Here is a 15001-nt window from a genome sequence, read left to right as displayed (position 1 = left end):
CAAACGAGTCCAATGCGGCAGGCGCAGGAAGTTCCTGAGGTTTTTCACCTGCAGGTTTGGGGCTCAGGATTTGACCAGAGATATCTGGAGGTGAAATAGCTGCATCAGTAGCCTTTGACCCCACGTAAGTCCCAGGGGCTTCTGTCAAGCTGTCAACTCCCTGTCACTGTGTCAGGTCTTCGATTATGGAACTCACTAGAAGAAATCGGGAACAAGCGGCCACAAGAGAGCCGCACAGAATCTATGTGGGGGACACAGACGAATGGACTGGAATGGACTGGACGGAATCCAGCTCTCTTTGGGGTCCACACTGTTGTCCCCCAGTAACTCACGGCCGATTCTGCCCTGCAGGCCAGGAGAGCCAGGCTCCCAGCCACTGTGGAGAGCACAGTGCTGGCAGGGATCGTGGCGCTGAGCACCACCGAGGACGGTCAGACAGTGGCCTTTGGGAGAGGGTGGCCTTGGGGGTCTCGTGGGCCTGTCCAGTTCCTGGATTCCCCTCAGGACCGCAAGCCCCAGGAGGGCAGAGGTCCAGCGTGCCCACCTTACCAAGTGCACCGGGCAGCTCGGCAGCCCTGGCTGTGTGAAGCGTGAGCCACCGGATCCCCGGCGAGCAGCCGCGGCGGCACTGGTCCCCGGCACTGGGCCGCGGGGCTGTCGGAGGGCCTTGTCCGTGGGAGGGTCCACAGCCTCCTGGGCTGCCCATTCCTCCTCTGCAGATCCGGCCAGCGGGGCTCAGAACGCTCAGAAGAGTTGCACCGCGCGATTCCTTCTCCTCGCCTTGTCTCACGTCTTCAACCCCTGGCGCAGCCTGCAGGCTGTAGGAGATCGAGAAGTCGCCTGGAGCGTCCCGGGGGACGTGAGGGTTCCATGCAAACCCTGCATGGACAGACAGGCTGCTGGAACCAACCGCCTTCCCGCCATGGACGGGGGGACAGGCTCGATCCCGCATCCATTCCCCTCCCGTTTCCCAGGTGAGCTCGCGGCAGCCAGGTGGCTTCCCGGGGCTGAGCAGGTGCTGGGGTGTGGGGCCTGGACTTGGCGTTGTTGTTCGTGATATTGTTGAGTTAAACAGGAGCAGAACAAAGGCCGTGTCCTCTCCTTCGGCCTCCGGGCAAGGTGGGGGCAGACTTCTGGGGCCGCTGCTGCCAGGGTGGGGGCAGCAGGGGAGGACGGCCCCCAGGGGCTGGGGCTGCCTCCTCCACGCCTGGCCCAGGCAGGAGGAGACGCCACGGTGCACCCGGGCACGGGGAAGGCCTGCCTCGGCTCTGCCGCACCTGCTCGGGCAGCGCCAATGCCTTCGTGGGGGCCCTCCCTCTGGGGACCGAGCAGCTACCCAGAGCCAGTGCCACCATCTCCTCAGAGACTTGGCCCCCCCTCCTCACTCCGAGAAGTTTCCGGAAACACTGGAGCAAAGGGACAGTGGGCTCCTCAGCTTGGCCAGCCCCACCCCCATGTGGAACAGGACCCTGAGCGGGAACCACCAGTGTGGGTCAGAGGGGCTGGGGGTGACGTGGAGACCCCACAGGCAGCCTCATGTGGCAGCTCCACCCAGCGCTCAACAGCCTGGGCTGGGGAGGGGTGGACGTCACTGCCTGGACAGCCTGGGAGTCACTTCCCGGACAGTGTGGACGTCACTTCCTGGACAGCCTGGGCATCACTGCATGGGGAGTGTGGACATCAGTGCCCGGGGAGCCTTGGTGTCACTTCCTGGGCAGTGTGGACGTCACCTCCTGGACAGTGTGGATGTCACCTCCTGGGCAGCCTGGGCGTCACTTCCCAGACAGTGTGGACATCACCTCCTGGACAGCATGGATGTCACTTCCTGGACAGTGTGGGTGTCACTGCCTGCATAGCCTGGGCGTCACTGCCTGGCCAGGCTGGACATCACTGGCTGGCCAGGCTGAACATCACTTCCTGGACAGTGTGGACGTCACTTTCCAGACAGTGTGGACATCACTGCCTGGCCAGGCTGGACATCACTTCCTAGACAGTGTGGATGTCACTTCCCGGACAGTGTGGACGTCACTTCACTTCCCAGACAGTGTGGACGTCACTGCCTGGCCAGGCTGGACATCACTTCCTGGACAGTGTGGAACGTCACTTCCTGGACAGTGTGGACATCACTTCCCAGACAGTGTGGGCGTCACTTCCTGGACAGTGTGGACACCACTGCCTGGCCAGGCTGGACATCACTTCCTGGACAGTGTGGACATCACTTCCTGGACAGTGTGGGTGTCACTGCCTGCATAGCCTGGGCGTCACTGCCTGGACAGTCCAGACGTCACTGCCTGGCCAGGCTGGACATCACTTCCGACAGTGTGGACGTCACTTCCCGGACAGTGTGGACATCACTTCCCGGACAGTGTGGACATCACTTCCCAGACAGTGTGGACGTCACTGCATGGCCAGGCTGGACATCACTTCCCAGACAGTGTGGACGTCACTTCCCAGGCAGTGTGGACATCACTGCCTGGACAGTCCGGACGTCACTGCCTGACCAGGCTGGACATCACTTCCTGGACAGTGTGGACGTCACTTCCTGGAGAGTGTGGAGTCGCAGTCTGGAGCCCGTGTCGCCCCTGGGGGCGCCGCTGTTCAGCAGAGTCCGCGTGGAAGGCAGTGGGGACGCGGGCTCCTCTGCAGAGTCTGTGTGAGTCACCGGGAGGCCCTGCGCTGGACAGGCCCGGGGCGGACCGCAGGCGTCTTCCCTTCTCTGCTGAGAGCTGTGCAGAAAATCCACCTGGGCCACGCTTAAACCCAGCTGTGGCTTGACAGCGGCCACTGCTTCCCAAGGCCGTCCCGGGGGCCTCAGTTCCCTCCCCAGGAGCCCAGGGCCATCCTGAGCCAAGGACAAGCTGGTCCCCGCCGGGCCCTGTGGCTGAGCCAGCCTCCACCCTGTGCCCAGGCGTATTTAAAACATTGGCCTGGAAAGCAGAATCACCCACCCTCCCGGTGGTTGAGGGGTTCAGTGGGGTCCCGGGCGCGACATGCACCCCGTGTGGCTGCTGCTTACAGACGGGGACACACACGGGCTGGGGATCTCTGTGTCCCGGCTGCCGGGTGAGCGCTGCCACGCGTCCTCTCTCCGCGAGCTCCGGAAGCCTGTCCGAGACCAAGGCCAGCGGCTGAGGCGGCCGTTGTGGAAGGAAGTGGCTTTTCTGCTCAATTACTCTCCAGACGGCAGCGCGCGGCTCAGACACCTCCAGGGCTCCGCTCGGGAGAGGCGGCTCCGACACCCCCCGCCCGGGAGGGGGGCCACGGAGGGCTCAGCGCCTGCTGACCGTGCGGAGCTGCAGATCTGGCCCTCAGCAAACTCCCACACGTGATGACCGTGGCTCAGAGGAGGAGGGGGGCGGTGGTGATGGTGGCCAGGAGGAGACGATGGTGATGGTGATGGTGATGGTGATGGTGATGAGGAGGAGGGTGGTGATGGTGGCCAGGAGGAGACGATGGTGGTGGTGGTGGTGAGGAGGAGACGATGGTGGTGGTGATAGTGGTGAGGAGGAGATGATGGTGATGGTGGTGGTGGTGGTGATGGTGGTGGTGATGGTGAGAAGGAGGAGGGTGGTGATGGTGAGAAGGAGGAGGGTGGTGATGGTGGTGAGGAGGAGACGATGGTGGTGGTGGTGGTGGTGGTGAGCAGGAGACGATGGTGGTGGTGAGGAGGAGACGATAGTGGTGGTGGTGGTGGTGAACAGGAGACGATGGTGGTGGTGAGGAGGAGACGATGGTGATGTTGATGGTGGTGGTGATGGTGATGGTGATGGTGGTGGTGGTGATGGTGATGGTGAGAAGGAGGAGGGTGGTGATGGTGGCGAGGAGGAGAAGATGGTGGTGGTGGTGGTGAGGAGGAGGAGACGGTGGTGGTGGTGAGGAGGAGATGATGGTGGTGGTGGTGGTGAGGAGGAGATGATGGTGGTGGTGAGGAGGAGATGATGGTGGTGGTGGTGGTGAGGAGGAGATGATGGTGGTGGCGAGGAGGAGATGATGGTGGTGGTGGTGGTGAGGAGGAGATGATGGTGGTGGCGAGGAGGAGATGATGGTGGTGGTGGTGGTGGTGAGGAGGAGATGATGGTGGTGGTAATGGTGGTGAGGAGGAGATGATGGTGGTGGTGGTGGTGGTGAGCAGGAGACGATGGTGGTGGTGAGGAGGAGACGATAGTGGTGGTGGTGGTGGTGAACAGGAGACGATGGTGGTGGTGAGGAGGAGACGATGGTGATGTTGATGGTGGTGGTGATGGTGATGGTGATGGTGGTGGTGGTGATGGTGATGGTGAGAAGGAGGAGGGTGGTGATGGTGGCGAGGAGGAGAAGATGGTGGTGGTGGTGGTGAGGAGGAGGAGACGGTGGTGGTGGTGAGGAGGAGATGATGGTGGTGGTGGTGGTGAGGAGGAGATGATGGTGGTGGTGGTGGTGGTGAGGAGGAGATGATGGTGGTGGTGAGGAGGAGATGATGGTGGTGGTGGTGGTGGTGAGGAGGAGATGATGGTGGTGGTGGTGGTGGTGAGCAGGAGACGATGGTGGTGGTGATGGTGATGGTGGTGGTGGTGATGGTGAGAAGGAGGAGGGTGGTGATGGTGGTGAGGAGGAGACGATGGTGGTGGTGGTGGTGAGCAGGAGATGATGGTGGTGGTGAGGAGGAGATGATGGTGGTGGTGGCGGTGGTGATCCTTGTTGACCGAGCTCAGTGGCCCCCCAGGATGGAAGTGCAGCACGGGGCCGCATCATCCGAGCCCGCAGGGAAGAGCGGTCTCCCCTGTGCCCAGTCTTGGCGGCGAGCGCCTGGTTCTGCATTCCCGTCAGTGGTGAGGCTGTCTGGCTCAGAATCGCTGCGCCTTGGACACCTGAGGATCCACGTCAGGGCTCAGGCAGAGGAAGGCACACGGAGAGACCCCTCCAGGCTCTCCGCGGAGACGCGGCACGGCCAGTCCTCTTGGCAATGCGTGCAAGTGCGTGCGGAAGATGTTGACTCCCGGGCATCTCCTGTTCTCCCTGCGTGAAGTTCATCTGCTTGGCCAAGTAGCTCGCTTTTACCAAGGGCACGTGAGTGGGAGTGGCAAAGCCGCTGGCCCCCGGGGGCAGCTGTGCTGGCCGTGCTGTGGTCCCTCTGCTCCGAGCCCGGCGATGCTGTTGGTACGAGCGGCTGCTTCATCAGTCTCAGAATGAAGGCAGCGTGGAGCAGGGCTGATGCCAGGGTGGACGGCCGTGACCGCAGCAGGAAGTCGCCCCCTACTGAGTTAGGGCTCTGAGCTCGGGGGCTGCTGCCAATGCAGCGTCGTCTGGTCCCCCACGCAGGACCGAGGCGAGATGTCAACAGGTTCCTGCTTTGTCTCTTCTGCCTGGAGCGAGGGCCCCTGGACCTTGGGGGCAGCTCCCTGGGGGCAGCTCCAGCCCCGAGCCCCACGCTTGGAGCATCCCTGCCAGGGGCCAGCCTCACTGTCAGTGCTGTCTCCACACCTTCAGGGCTGGGTCAGCAAGGGGGCTGCACCACCTTCCCCGACTGCTGTAGCCGAGACCCTCCGATGCAGTACGAGACGCACCCCAGCTCCAGGGGCCTGAGTCCCTCGTGTTCCCCATGCCGTCTTCCCTTCAAACCCAAACTGTTTCCAGCCCCGCTGAGCAGTGCCAAGTCGGCCATCACTTCCTGCCCCCTTCCAAGGCCCAGAGCCTCCTGGCCAGCAAGGGAGAAAGGGGCTTGTCCTCAAGTCTCTTCCAAGACAGTGGACACCTCTTCACCCTGGTTGCCCCACGGTGAAGCCCCCTGGCCCTTGGACCCGGACAAGGCTGGGAGCCGGGCCTGGCTCCCTGCAGGTCTGGAGGAAGGGAGAGGAGCAGAAGCCTTAGGCTGGGGTCACGGTCATGGCTGTAGCACATGTAAGGACCCACCTGGGCACTGCGGCCCCTCCCGGGGTGACCTCCGCCCCTGCCCGCCTCCCTCTAACTTCATGTCCCCCAACCTCGCATCCCCAGCCACGCCAGACAACTGTTTGCAATTGGGCCTCTTTCTTCTGCAATGCAAGTGAATCCTCTTTCTCTGTCTCCTCTCTGCTCCCAACAGAGGAGCCAGCCTGGCAGCAGGGCACTCCTGGAAGCCTGGAGATGCGAGGTTCCCTCCGGCCCGAGCCAGACGGCTCCGCAAGCAGCCCCGTCCCGTCCGTGACGCGCGTGGGCCCAGCGCAGTCCCGCCTCCTCTCTCTGGTGCACGAGCCTGGTCTGCGGGTCAGTGGAGACCTCCGGCTCCGGGCGGCGCAGCCTCACCTGCGGCAGGTCTGGGGGGGGGGGGGGCGGAGGCTCCAGCTCCTCCTCCCGGATCCAGGGGGCCACAGGCGGGTTCCGCAGGGTGGGGACGACTCGCGCAGAGAGGCAGAGGAGACAGGAGCGTGAAGACTCTCAAGGAATAGTTTCCATCAGCATTTTCCCTTCCATTTAAACTCACCAACTCAGCTACTTAATCAAATGTCATGCTTGAGTCACAGTTACCTCCTTGGGAGGGAAAGAACAATGGCAGCTCCGTTTGGCTGTGGATGGGTTTTAAAAATACTCAGGTCTGGGAAAGCCATTAGGTAAATGGCCTCCTCGGAGGCTTCAAGGAGGGCCCCTGCCGGGCGGCCGCTGCTCCTGCTGGAGGAATAGGGAAGGGACAGGCAGGGCACAGGCTCCGCGCCAGGGGACTTCCTAGGGCGGGTCCTGTGAGAGCTTCCCATTCGTAGACGGTGCACGTGTGTGTGTGCACACACGTGTGCCTGTGTGTGTGTGGGGGTGACGGTTCCCAAGGGGAGACGGATGGGACCTGTCAGAGTGGAGAGGCCCCCCAGCACGGGTCCAGGTCCGCTCTGCGCAAGGTGAAATGCACCACGTGGTCTCACTGTTTAGCACAGAATGTAAATATCTACAGTGTTTCTGCCGAGAGGCGACGAGCAGTCAGGAGAAGGGTGGGGCACCCATGTGGCGAGCGGGACTTGAGCGGCTCTCGGCACAGGCTGAGCGCGCGCCCGGGTCCCGAGCTGCAGCCTTCAGTGGGGAGGGGGCAGGGCAGCCCCACACCCGACTCGGAACGACTCGGCTCTGCTCCTTGGGCACAGCCGTGGACTTGGGGCTCCGACCCCACACGACCACGTTGGCCACTTTTGCTAGGACACAGTGCTATGTTGTTTCGTTTTTATGAGGCTTATTTATTATTTTATTTCTATGTATTTGAAAGGCATAGGCAGAGAGAGGGGGCACTTCCACCCTCCTGGTCACTCCCCTAATGGTCACAATGGTCACAGTGGGGCTGGGCCAAAGTCAGTCCAGGAGCCCCAGGGCACAAGGACGGAATCATCCGTGCACCCCCCCCCCACTCTGGGGGACACTCCTCCCTGCAGAGGTGGAGCACCAGCTCCTGGAGGGCCTGCATCTGCCAGCACCGTGCTGGCCACCGCCCCAGGGCGGCAGGTGCCTGCTCTGCGCATCTCGACGTCAGGACGGTGACGCCTGCGCACCTGCCGGCCGCTTCCCGAGCGAATTCGTGAGGAACATCGCTGCCAGTGTCAGGGATTTATTCCATTAACCTTTGGATAATGCGCTTCAGTACCAGTGGCCTCCGGTGACCCCGTGTGCTCTGCATCCCGAGTTCTCCAGGCGGCCGCGGGAGGGGCCCCGCGGAGGGTCAGCGCCGCTTCGCAGGCTGCGGCCTCAGAGGGCCCGCCGGGAGCCGCACCTCCTCCTCCGCGCGCCAGGTGGCAGCAGTGCGCCCGCCCGCCCGCCCGCCGGCCTCTGGGCCAGGTGGTTGTTCAGGGACCTGCAGCCTTTGCTCCCGGATGGGATCTGCTCGCTCTGCAAACCCCTCGGCCACAGGGCTCTCGGAGCAGGTGACCACGAGTGGCCGTTGCCCGCCAGGCAAAGTGCTGACTTGCCTGGGCCACACGGACCCCTGGCTGGCCCTCTCACTGCGGCTTCCTAGTCACAGAAATCCCTCTGGGGAAGAGGTTGTGAAACCCATTTCACAGATGAGCAGACTGAGGGCCAGGCTGGGTAAGCTGCCCCCAGGTCCCCAAGTGATGGAACGGTGGCCACCTGACGGGACTCCAGCAGCCTTCCCTGCCTCCTACCGGCTCGTAGGGGTCAGGCGGGCAGGCTGACCCCTCCTCCTGCCACGTGCCCGAGAGTCCCACTCCTCAGAGACCCAGGCATGAGGGGCTGCCTGCAGACCTCCCCGGGGCTGGGGAGACCCCGGCCCCCGAAAGGAGCAGAGCTGCAGGAAGTCTCTCAGCCCTGGACCTGGCCTGGCCTCCCTGGTTCCTGCGGACGCCTTCCTGGGCAAGATTTCTAAGGTGCTGGAGTCTGAACCCATTGGCAGCGTCAGACTGAGAAGAGAGCCGTCCTCCGTCCACCAGGGGTCGGCAGGTCTGGCCTTCAACCCTCGCCACCCCCTGGCCAGTGGGCTGGTGTGGCAGGGGCCGGGGGTGCCTGGTGGAGCCGGGGACCAAGGTTCCCGGAATTCTGCCCTGAGTCTTCCCCGGGGCAGGCCTGCCCAGAAAAGCTACCGTGCAGGAGCCGGCAGGAGCTGCAGGACCCGAGGCCCCAGGGACCACTGGATCCCCACGGCCTAGGCGGAGGCTGGGATCCGCGCTGGAGGGCAGAAGCTCTGACCCGGACCGCGGAGCCAGGGGCCCACGCAGCGGGAAGGGAAGGGCTCCCCCGGGGTGGGGGGGAGGATGCCCCTCCTCCAGCCTCCCGCAGCCTCTCCCGCGCGCGCACAGCTGCGCCCACAGGAAAGTTTGCGCGCAGCCCCTGTGTGTCGCGCCCCTCCGCGTTCTCCCTCGGGAACGCCCCCTCCCCGGGTCAGGACTCCAGGCTGGGCCCGCCAGGCGCACCCGAGTAACCGGGACAGAACCCGGAGCAGCTTCGCAAGCCATCCGGTTACCGTGGCAACACCATCCGCCGGCGCCCGGCGGTCCAATCGGAGCCTGCGGCCTCTCTCGAGCCTTTCCCAAGGTGGGGACCGGGACGAGGCCGGGGATGGGGAAGGGGCGGCCAGAGTCCCCGCCTGCGGGGTCGCCCGGGCCAGGCCACTGCGAGGCGCAGCAGCGAGCGGGAGCTGGGGTCGCGCCGGGGGCCCCCGGCTCCCGTCCGAGGGGCGGGGGAGGCGGGTGACGTGAGCGGGCCGGGCGGGCGGAGTTGGGACCCGCTTGAGGAGGCGGGGGCGAGCGGGCAGAGAGGCGGACGCGCGGAGGGAGGAGGCCGAGCGGCGCGGGCGGCTCTGCGGAGGGCGCGGTGGGCGCGGGCGGCGGGGCCCCGGGATCCCCGCGCGCCTCCTCCGCGCGGCGCCGCCGCCGCGCGTCCCCACGCCCCGCGCTCCCCGGCGCCCTCGCCCTGCGCGCCTCCCTTGCCAGCCTCCTTCCAGCCTCCTGGCCGCGGCCGTCTGCAGAGCGAGCGCTCAGACGGAGCTCCCGGGCGAGTGAAGCGGCGCCGACTGGCAGCGGAGTCCCCAGCGGAGCCCCTTGACCCGGCGGCGCTTAGAGGGGACCCGAGTCCGCCCGTGCCGCTGCCGCCCAAACCCCGGGGGCAGCGTCGCCCCTTCAGCCCGGGGCTCCGGAGGCAAGATCCGCGCGCAGCGAGACACGCACCGCGCGCGGCGGCGCCGCGGGCCTCGCTCCTCGCCGCCCGGGAGGGCGAAGCCGCAGCCCCTCGGACCCTCGCCGCGCAGCGACAGCACCAGAGCGCGCCCCGCGCCGCCGCCGACACCGCCTTCGCTGTGTCGCCCCCGGAGGGGCTCGCCAGCCCCGCGCCCCGGCCGGAGGATGTGCGCCCCCGCGGGTCGCCCGGCTTGAGCCATGCGCCCCAACGGCGGCGGCGCGCCGGCCGGCATGGAGCCCCGCGCGGCCGCGCTGTGACTCGCTGTGCGCCCCGCGGCCGGCGGGCGGCGGGCGGCGGGCGGCGGCGGACCGAGAGCCGGAGATCGGCGCCGCGGGACGGAGGCGAGCGGGCGCGGGCGCCGCGCAGATGGCCGGGGCGAGCAAGGTCTGAGGCTCCGCTCCCCGAAACGTGACCATGTGGATTCAACAGCTTTTAGGACTCAGGTGAGCGGCCGGGCTGGCGCGGGGTGCGTGCGGGTGCGCAGCTGCGTTGAAGCGGCGCTTTCCTCAGTGTTGCGAATAAAGCGACCCCTGCTCGCCGCCAACCGGGTGCACGGGGGCCGGCGAGGGGCGCCCGCCCAGAGCCCGGAGCAACGCGATCCCGCAGGGAGCGGAAGGCTCTCCTGGGCTCCGCGCGTCCGGGATCCAGGCAGGGGCGCCCGCCCCAGCAATCCGGACAGCGGGGCCGGCCGGGCGCGCCCTAGCTCGCGGCGCCAGCAGCGCAGTGTCCTGGCCGGCCGCCCCGGCGCGCCTCCTCCCCAGGTCCCGGGCGAGGCGCGGGCCCTTGGGCGCGGCGGGCGCGGGGGCCGCGGCTCCGGGGCGGAGGGGAGGCGTGTGTAGGGGGGGAACCGGGTTCTCCTGGCTCCGAGAGAGAGCTTTGCAGGGAGACTTGGAGGAAGCCAGAACCAGGGCAGTCACTCTGCCGGCCCTGACCCCTCCTTGGGGCGCCGCGGGCGAATGGGGGTCTCCCAGGCTCGCAGCTGCCGATCCAGCTGTTTTCGGGTGACCCGGGGGCCAGGGAGCGCGCACAGCTGGCGGGCACCTGGGGGTGGGGGGAGAGGTGGGACTCTGGGGGCAGCTTCGCCTGGTGCCCTCCCCCCCCAAACACAGGAGCCCACACCCCGGGAGTACGCTGTGTCCCGGACTCCAGGGCCGGCTGGAAGGATAACGGGGGTCCGGGTCCGCTGCGGGCGGTGGGGGATGTCAAGGGAGACCCTTCTTCGGAAACTTTGCGCGCCCCCGGCTTCTCTAGCTCTCGCCTGGGGCGACCAGGGCGCAGCGTCCTGTTGGCCGGTGGGGCTTTCTCTGTGCTCTCGCCCTCCTGGTGGGGGGCTCCCGCGCAGCCAGCGCGTTTGGGTCCCAGGCTGGAAAGGAGAGCGGAGAGGACGCAGGTGGAGGCGGAGGGAGCCCGCGTGCGGTTCTCAAGTTTGTCCACTGGGATGCACTGCGCTCCCGCGTTGGGGAGGAGAGGGCCGGGAGGCACCTGAGCAGGCCAGGCTGCCTGCGCCGCCCCCACCCCCAGATAAGGCCGGGGGAGTGGGGCGAGGGGAGGGAGGATCGTGTGCGCGTCCTGATTTTCAGAAGTCGGCAGGGGACGGGCTGCGAGCGCTCCTGAGCTAGCCAGGATTGATGAGGATTCAGCACCCAGGGGTACAGGCTGTTGAACACAGGGGCCAGCATCTCGAACGTGAGAACTGGCCGCCCTTCTGGTCCTTGGTGCAGCCGGCCTGGGCTGCCCCGGAGCCGGGAGAGAGAGGTTAACCTCGCATCCCTGGGTGTCGGGTGTGGGGCGCTGGCTGGACCTCAGCCCCCTGGGCTGAGCCTGCTTGTGCCAGCTGAAGGCAGCCTGAGTGCTCAGGCTGGCTTTGCCGGGTGTCCCTGGCCCAAGTGTCCTCGCGCTGGGCTGAGGCTGTCCCAGGGTTCAGCCAGACCCCGAGGGGGCAGGGCGCCTGCTGGGGCCCTGGAAGGTTCCTTCATTGTTGTGGTTGCTAAGTTGCCAGATGGAAAGATGATAACATCTTGATAAGGAGGCCAGGGAGCTTGGGGAGTGCCGGCTGGGCGGCTGGAAATTCACGGAGGACAGTCCGGCTGACGCGTCCCCCAGGCCGGTCCCGGCTTCGGCTTTGGGCGGACAGGGTGCTCTCGGTGGTTTTGAAGTTTGACCTCTGTCTCTCCTGCTCCAGGCTGCACCGGAGTCTCTGTCACTGAGCTCCCGAGGAGGAGCTGGTACTGTCACCTCTGTGGGTCCCCGGGCAGAGCTCTGGGAGGAGGGTCTGGGTCGCTTTGCATCACAAAGGGCGTGCAAGGGAGGCCGACCTGGTCCCCAGCGGGAGACGCACTGCTTAAGGCAGCTTCCCCTGGCCTTGCGGGTGAGCACTGGGCACCCGGCAGTCCAGCTCGGCCCAGGTAGGCGAGAGGCCGGGGGTCGGCAGGCAGCTGGCCGCGTCGGGGGAGGGGCTTCTCAGCTCCGGCTCCCGGAGTGCGGGCTTGGTTGGTTGTTTCTGCCTGGGACTGAGTTGTGTGTGGATCCTCTTTGTAGACGGAGGAACCAGGTTGAGTCTCAGGGAGCTGCTGCTGTAGGGTTTCTTTGGGGGGTGGGGAGGGGAATGTAGTCATATTGAGGGCTCCGAAGAACCCGCAGCTTGGCGAGGCCGCCCTCGCTGGAGCCCCGGTCGCCCCCTCGGCAGGCGCGGGGGCCCGCTGGTCCGGGAGCGGCTGGAGCAGCTTGTGGGGCGGTGCTTGCTCGGCAGGCAGCCCCAAGTGCGAGCTTCCTCGGGGGCTGGGGCGTGCACCCAGGCCCCGTGCGTCCCCTGCCCTGCTCCCGCCCGGGGTGTGTCAGCCCGGCACTGGCGCGGTGCCGCGTCCGGGCCTCCAGGCAGGGAGCCGCTGGATTGGCTGTCGCCGTCCCCGGATGAGTCCCTGAGCAGCTGGGGCCCTGCTGCTGAGCTCTAATGGCTGGAGTCAAACGCTGCGACCACAAACATTGGCTCCCGGTGAATCCTGGCTCACGCCGGGTTCCAGCTGCTGCTGCTCCATTGATTGCCGCTGGAATCCATCTCGCGTTGGCGGCTGTGACACTCGTCGGGGACTGGAATGCTCCCTTCAATCACGACTTTAGGAGGCGGCTCCAATCTCCAAGCAGTGAGGGCGGCCCCTCCCCTCCCCCTGGGGCGCACTGCCCCGGGGAGGGGGAGCAGGGGTGGACCCCCTGTCTGTTCCTGGCGTTTTATTTAATCACCTGCTTCCTTGCCTTCGGTGCCCTGGGGAGGGGAGCAGGGCCTCCCATCGCGCCTGTGTGCAGCTCTCTACGCCCCGCGTGGGCTGCGTGCTCGGGGGCAGGGGTCCCGCACTGGGCAGACCGGCCCCACCCCACCCTGCCTCCTCTTCCAGCGCCGCCCCAGCGCCTCTGACCCGGAATCCAACAAGGTGCCTGGCGGATGTCGCTTTGCGAGCTTCCTGGGTCTCGCGTTCCCCAGAGAGTTCTTCCGTGGGAGACCCACGGGGAAGCTGCAGAAGGCAGAGCCTTCCGGAGCCAGGGGGCTTCTGGCTGGGGCTGCGTAAGAGACCTCGGCCCTACCCAAACACAGTTGCCAGGGTTTCTTCAAAGGGTTACAAGTCAGCAGAGACCGAACTGATGTAAAGATTAGCTGGGAAAGCCAAATATATCCTTGATCTAGATTTCCGCGTTTGAAGTCTGGCCTGACAGGGCTTCTCCCGCCTGGTGCCAGGCAGACGGGAGGGGCGGGCAGGAGCGGCGGCTTCGAGGGGGCCCGAGCCCAGGAGCAGGGGTGCGGCCGGTTTCTTCCTCGAAGCCCCCTTCCAAGAACGCAAGGGGGCCGGGACTCACGAGGCCGCTGAGTGGGGAGTGGCGGTTACGTAACAGATTAACTCCAGTTAGTCTGCCTCCAGTGACAGGCTGGGGGCTGCGGGGCTGCCCACGTCAGAGCCCTGGGGACCCCCACGCCCAGCCACACAGGGGCTCCCTCCAGCTGCCAGGACGAGGGCCCCTGGCCGGGCTCGGGGCTCCGCACCCAGCCGTGGCCAACCGAGAGTGCTCGGTACTACTTCAGGGCCAGGTCCCCGAAGCCCTCCCAGGACTCCCGCTGCTAGGGGCGGGTGGTGGCCTCCTAATTGTCTCCCAGGAGCCTCGGGACCCGACCTGTGTAATTGGGACGCCAGGAGTGGGGAGCTGACTTCAGAGCTGTGCTGGGCTCCCCCCTCGCCCCTCCCTTTGTGAAGGTCTGGCTGCGGGGGAGAGGCCGAGGCCCCCACTGGTCTGTGAGCAGGAGAGAGGCCAGCCAGGGTGGAGCAGGGCTCTAGAGGGCCAGCAGGTGCAGGAGGGCGGCGCCCGCTGTGGGTCCTGCGCCAGCGTGCTGCAGGATTCTTCTTCTGTACCCGCACCTCTCCCCAGGATGGAAGTCGGCCGTGGCGCGCTGCGCTCATCTGAGCTCTGGGTCTCCTGCCCTGCAGCCTTCCCAGCCCCCGACCACCCGTCTGCTCACTGGCCCTCCTGCCCTTGGCTGTCCTCCCTCTCGTCCTCGCTGCCTCCCACCGTGGCCAGCCCCGTGATGAGGCCCCCGGGGGCTTCCCCAGTGGCTGCTGGACAGAGGCAGCACCAGCAGTGGGAACTGAGGCCGGGCTGTGGGGCTGCGGGACGGGGCGAGGGAGCGTGTCTGCCAGGGGCTTCCTCATGGTCCGTGGTCTCAGAGTCCCTGTGAACAGGGGCCCCGCCCCTCCGCCCCTTCTTGGGAGGCGGCCTGATGTCTAGTGGATCTGCCTGCCCCCCGGCTGCTCCGTCGGGTCCTGCCCCGTGCGCCCACTGCTGCTTGTGTGCCCACGTGGAGCCCAGACGGGATCGGGGTCCTGCTACCCTGGATGGCTTCTGCCTTCCCACCTGGACTCAGCACTGCTCCGGGTTCCACCGTCCGAGCGTCATTCTGTCGGCTTGAGAATTTGTCATGATTGGCACGTAGATGAGCCCAGGAGAAGCCATCTCTTGTCTCTTCCAGTCATTATCACTTCAGTGTGAGTGAGAGAAGTGGGGCTGCAACTGCCTGGGGGTGGGTTTAGGTGGGAAGGGGACGGGAGGAGGTGGTGGGGAGCGGGGAAGGCATCCATAAGGGAGAGAGGGCGACGTGGGGTGGGGGGCTTGGGGCTCGGAGGGAACACTCCCTGGCTTTGCCATGGGGCTCATGTCTCGGGGCTGCGCGAGTTCATTCGCTTCAGGGAGAGGTTCACTGGACACGGTCATGGTGGGCAAGAGCGGTCAGCACAGAGGCCCGAGGGGGCGGGGGAGGGGTCTGTGCAGGTGGCCACAGGTACGCACTTGCTGCTCTCCTGGGGAGCGGCAGGCCCCGGTTGTGCTCGGACACGGCACACAA

At 66.3% G+C, this 15001-nt stretch overlaps 1 protein-coding gene across 1 annotated transcript in view; it reads left to right on the top strand.

The window, feature by feature from the left end:
• The first annotated feature begins 9213 nt into the window (after positions 1-9213).
• The window catches only part of AJAP1 (adherens junctions associated protein 1), a 102982-nt gene continuing 97194 nt past the window's right edge, over positions 9214-15001 (top strand). The window contains exon 1 of the mRNA XM_070077059.1: positions 9214-10064. Coding sequence (XP_069933160.1) covers positions 10036-10064 — 29 coding nt within the window. The 5' untranslated portion in view covers positions 9214-10035. The remainder of the gene's footprint in view (positions 10065-15001) is intronic.

This window comes from Oryctolagus cuniculus, chromosome 7, assembly GCF_964237555.1.
Source record: "Oryctolagus cuniculus chromosome 7, mOryCun1.1, whole genome shotgun sequence".
Lineage (NCBI taxonomy): Eukaryota > Metazoa > Chordata > Mammalia > Lagomorpha > Leporidae > Oryctolagus > Oryctolagus cuniculus.
The sequence above is the reverse complement of the archived record's forward strand: the minus strand, read 5'-3'. Positions and strand labels throughout refer to the sequence as shown.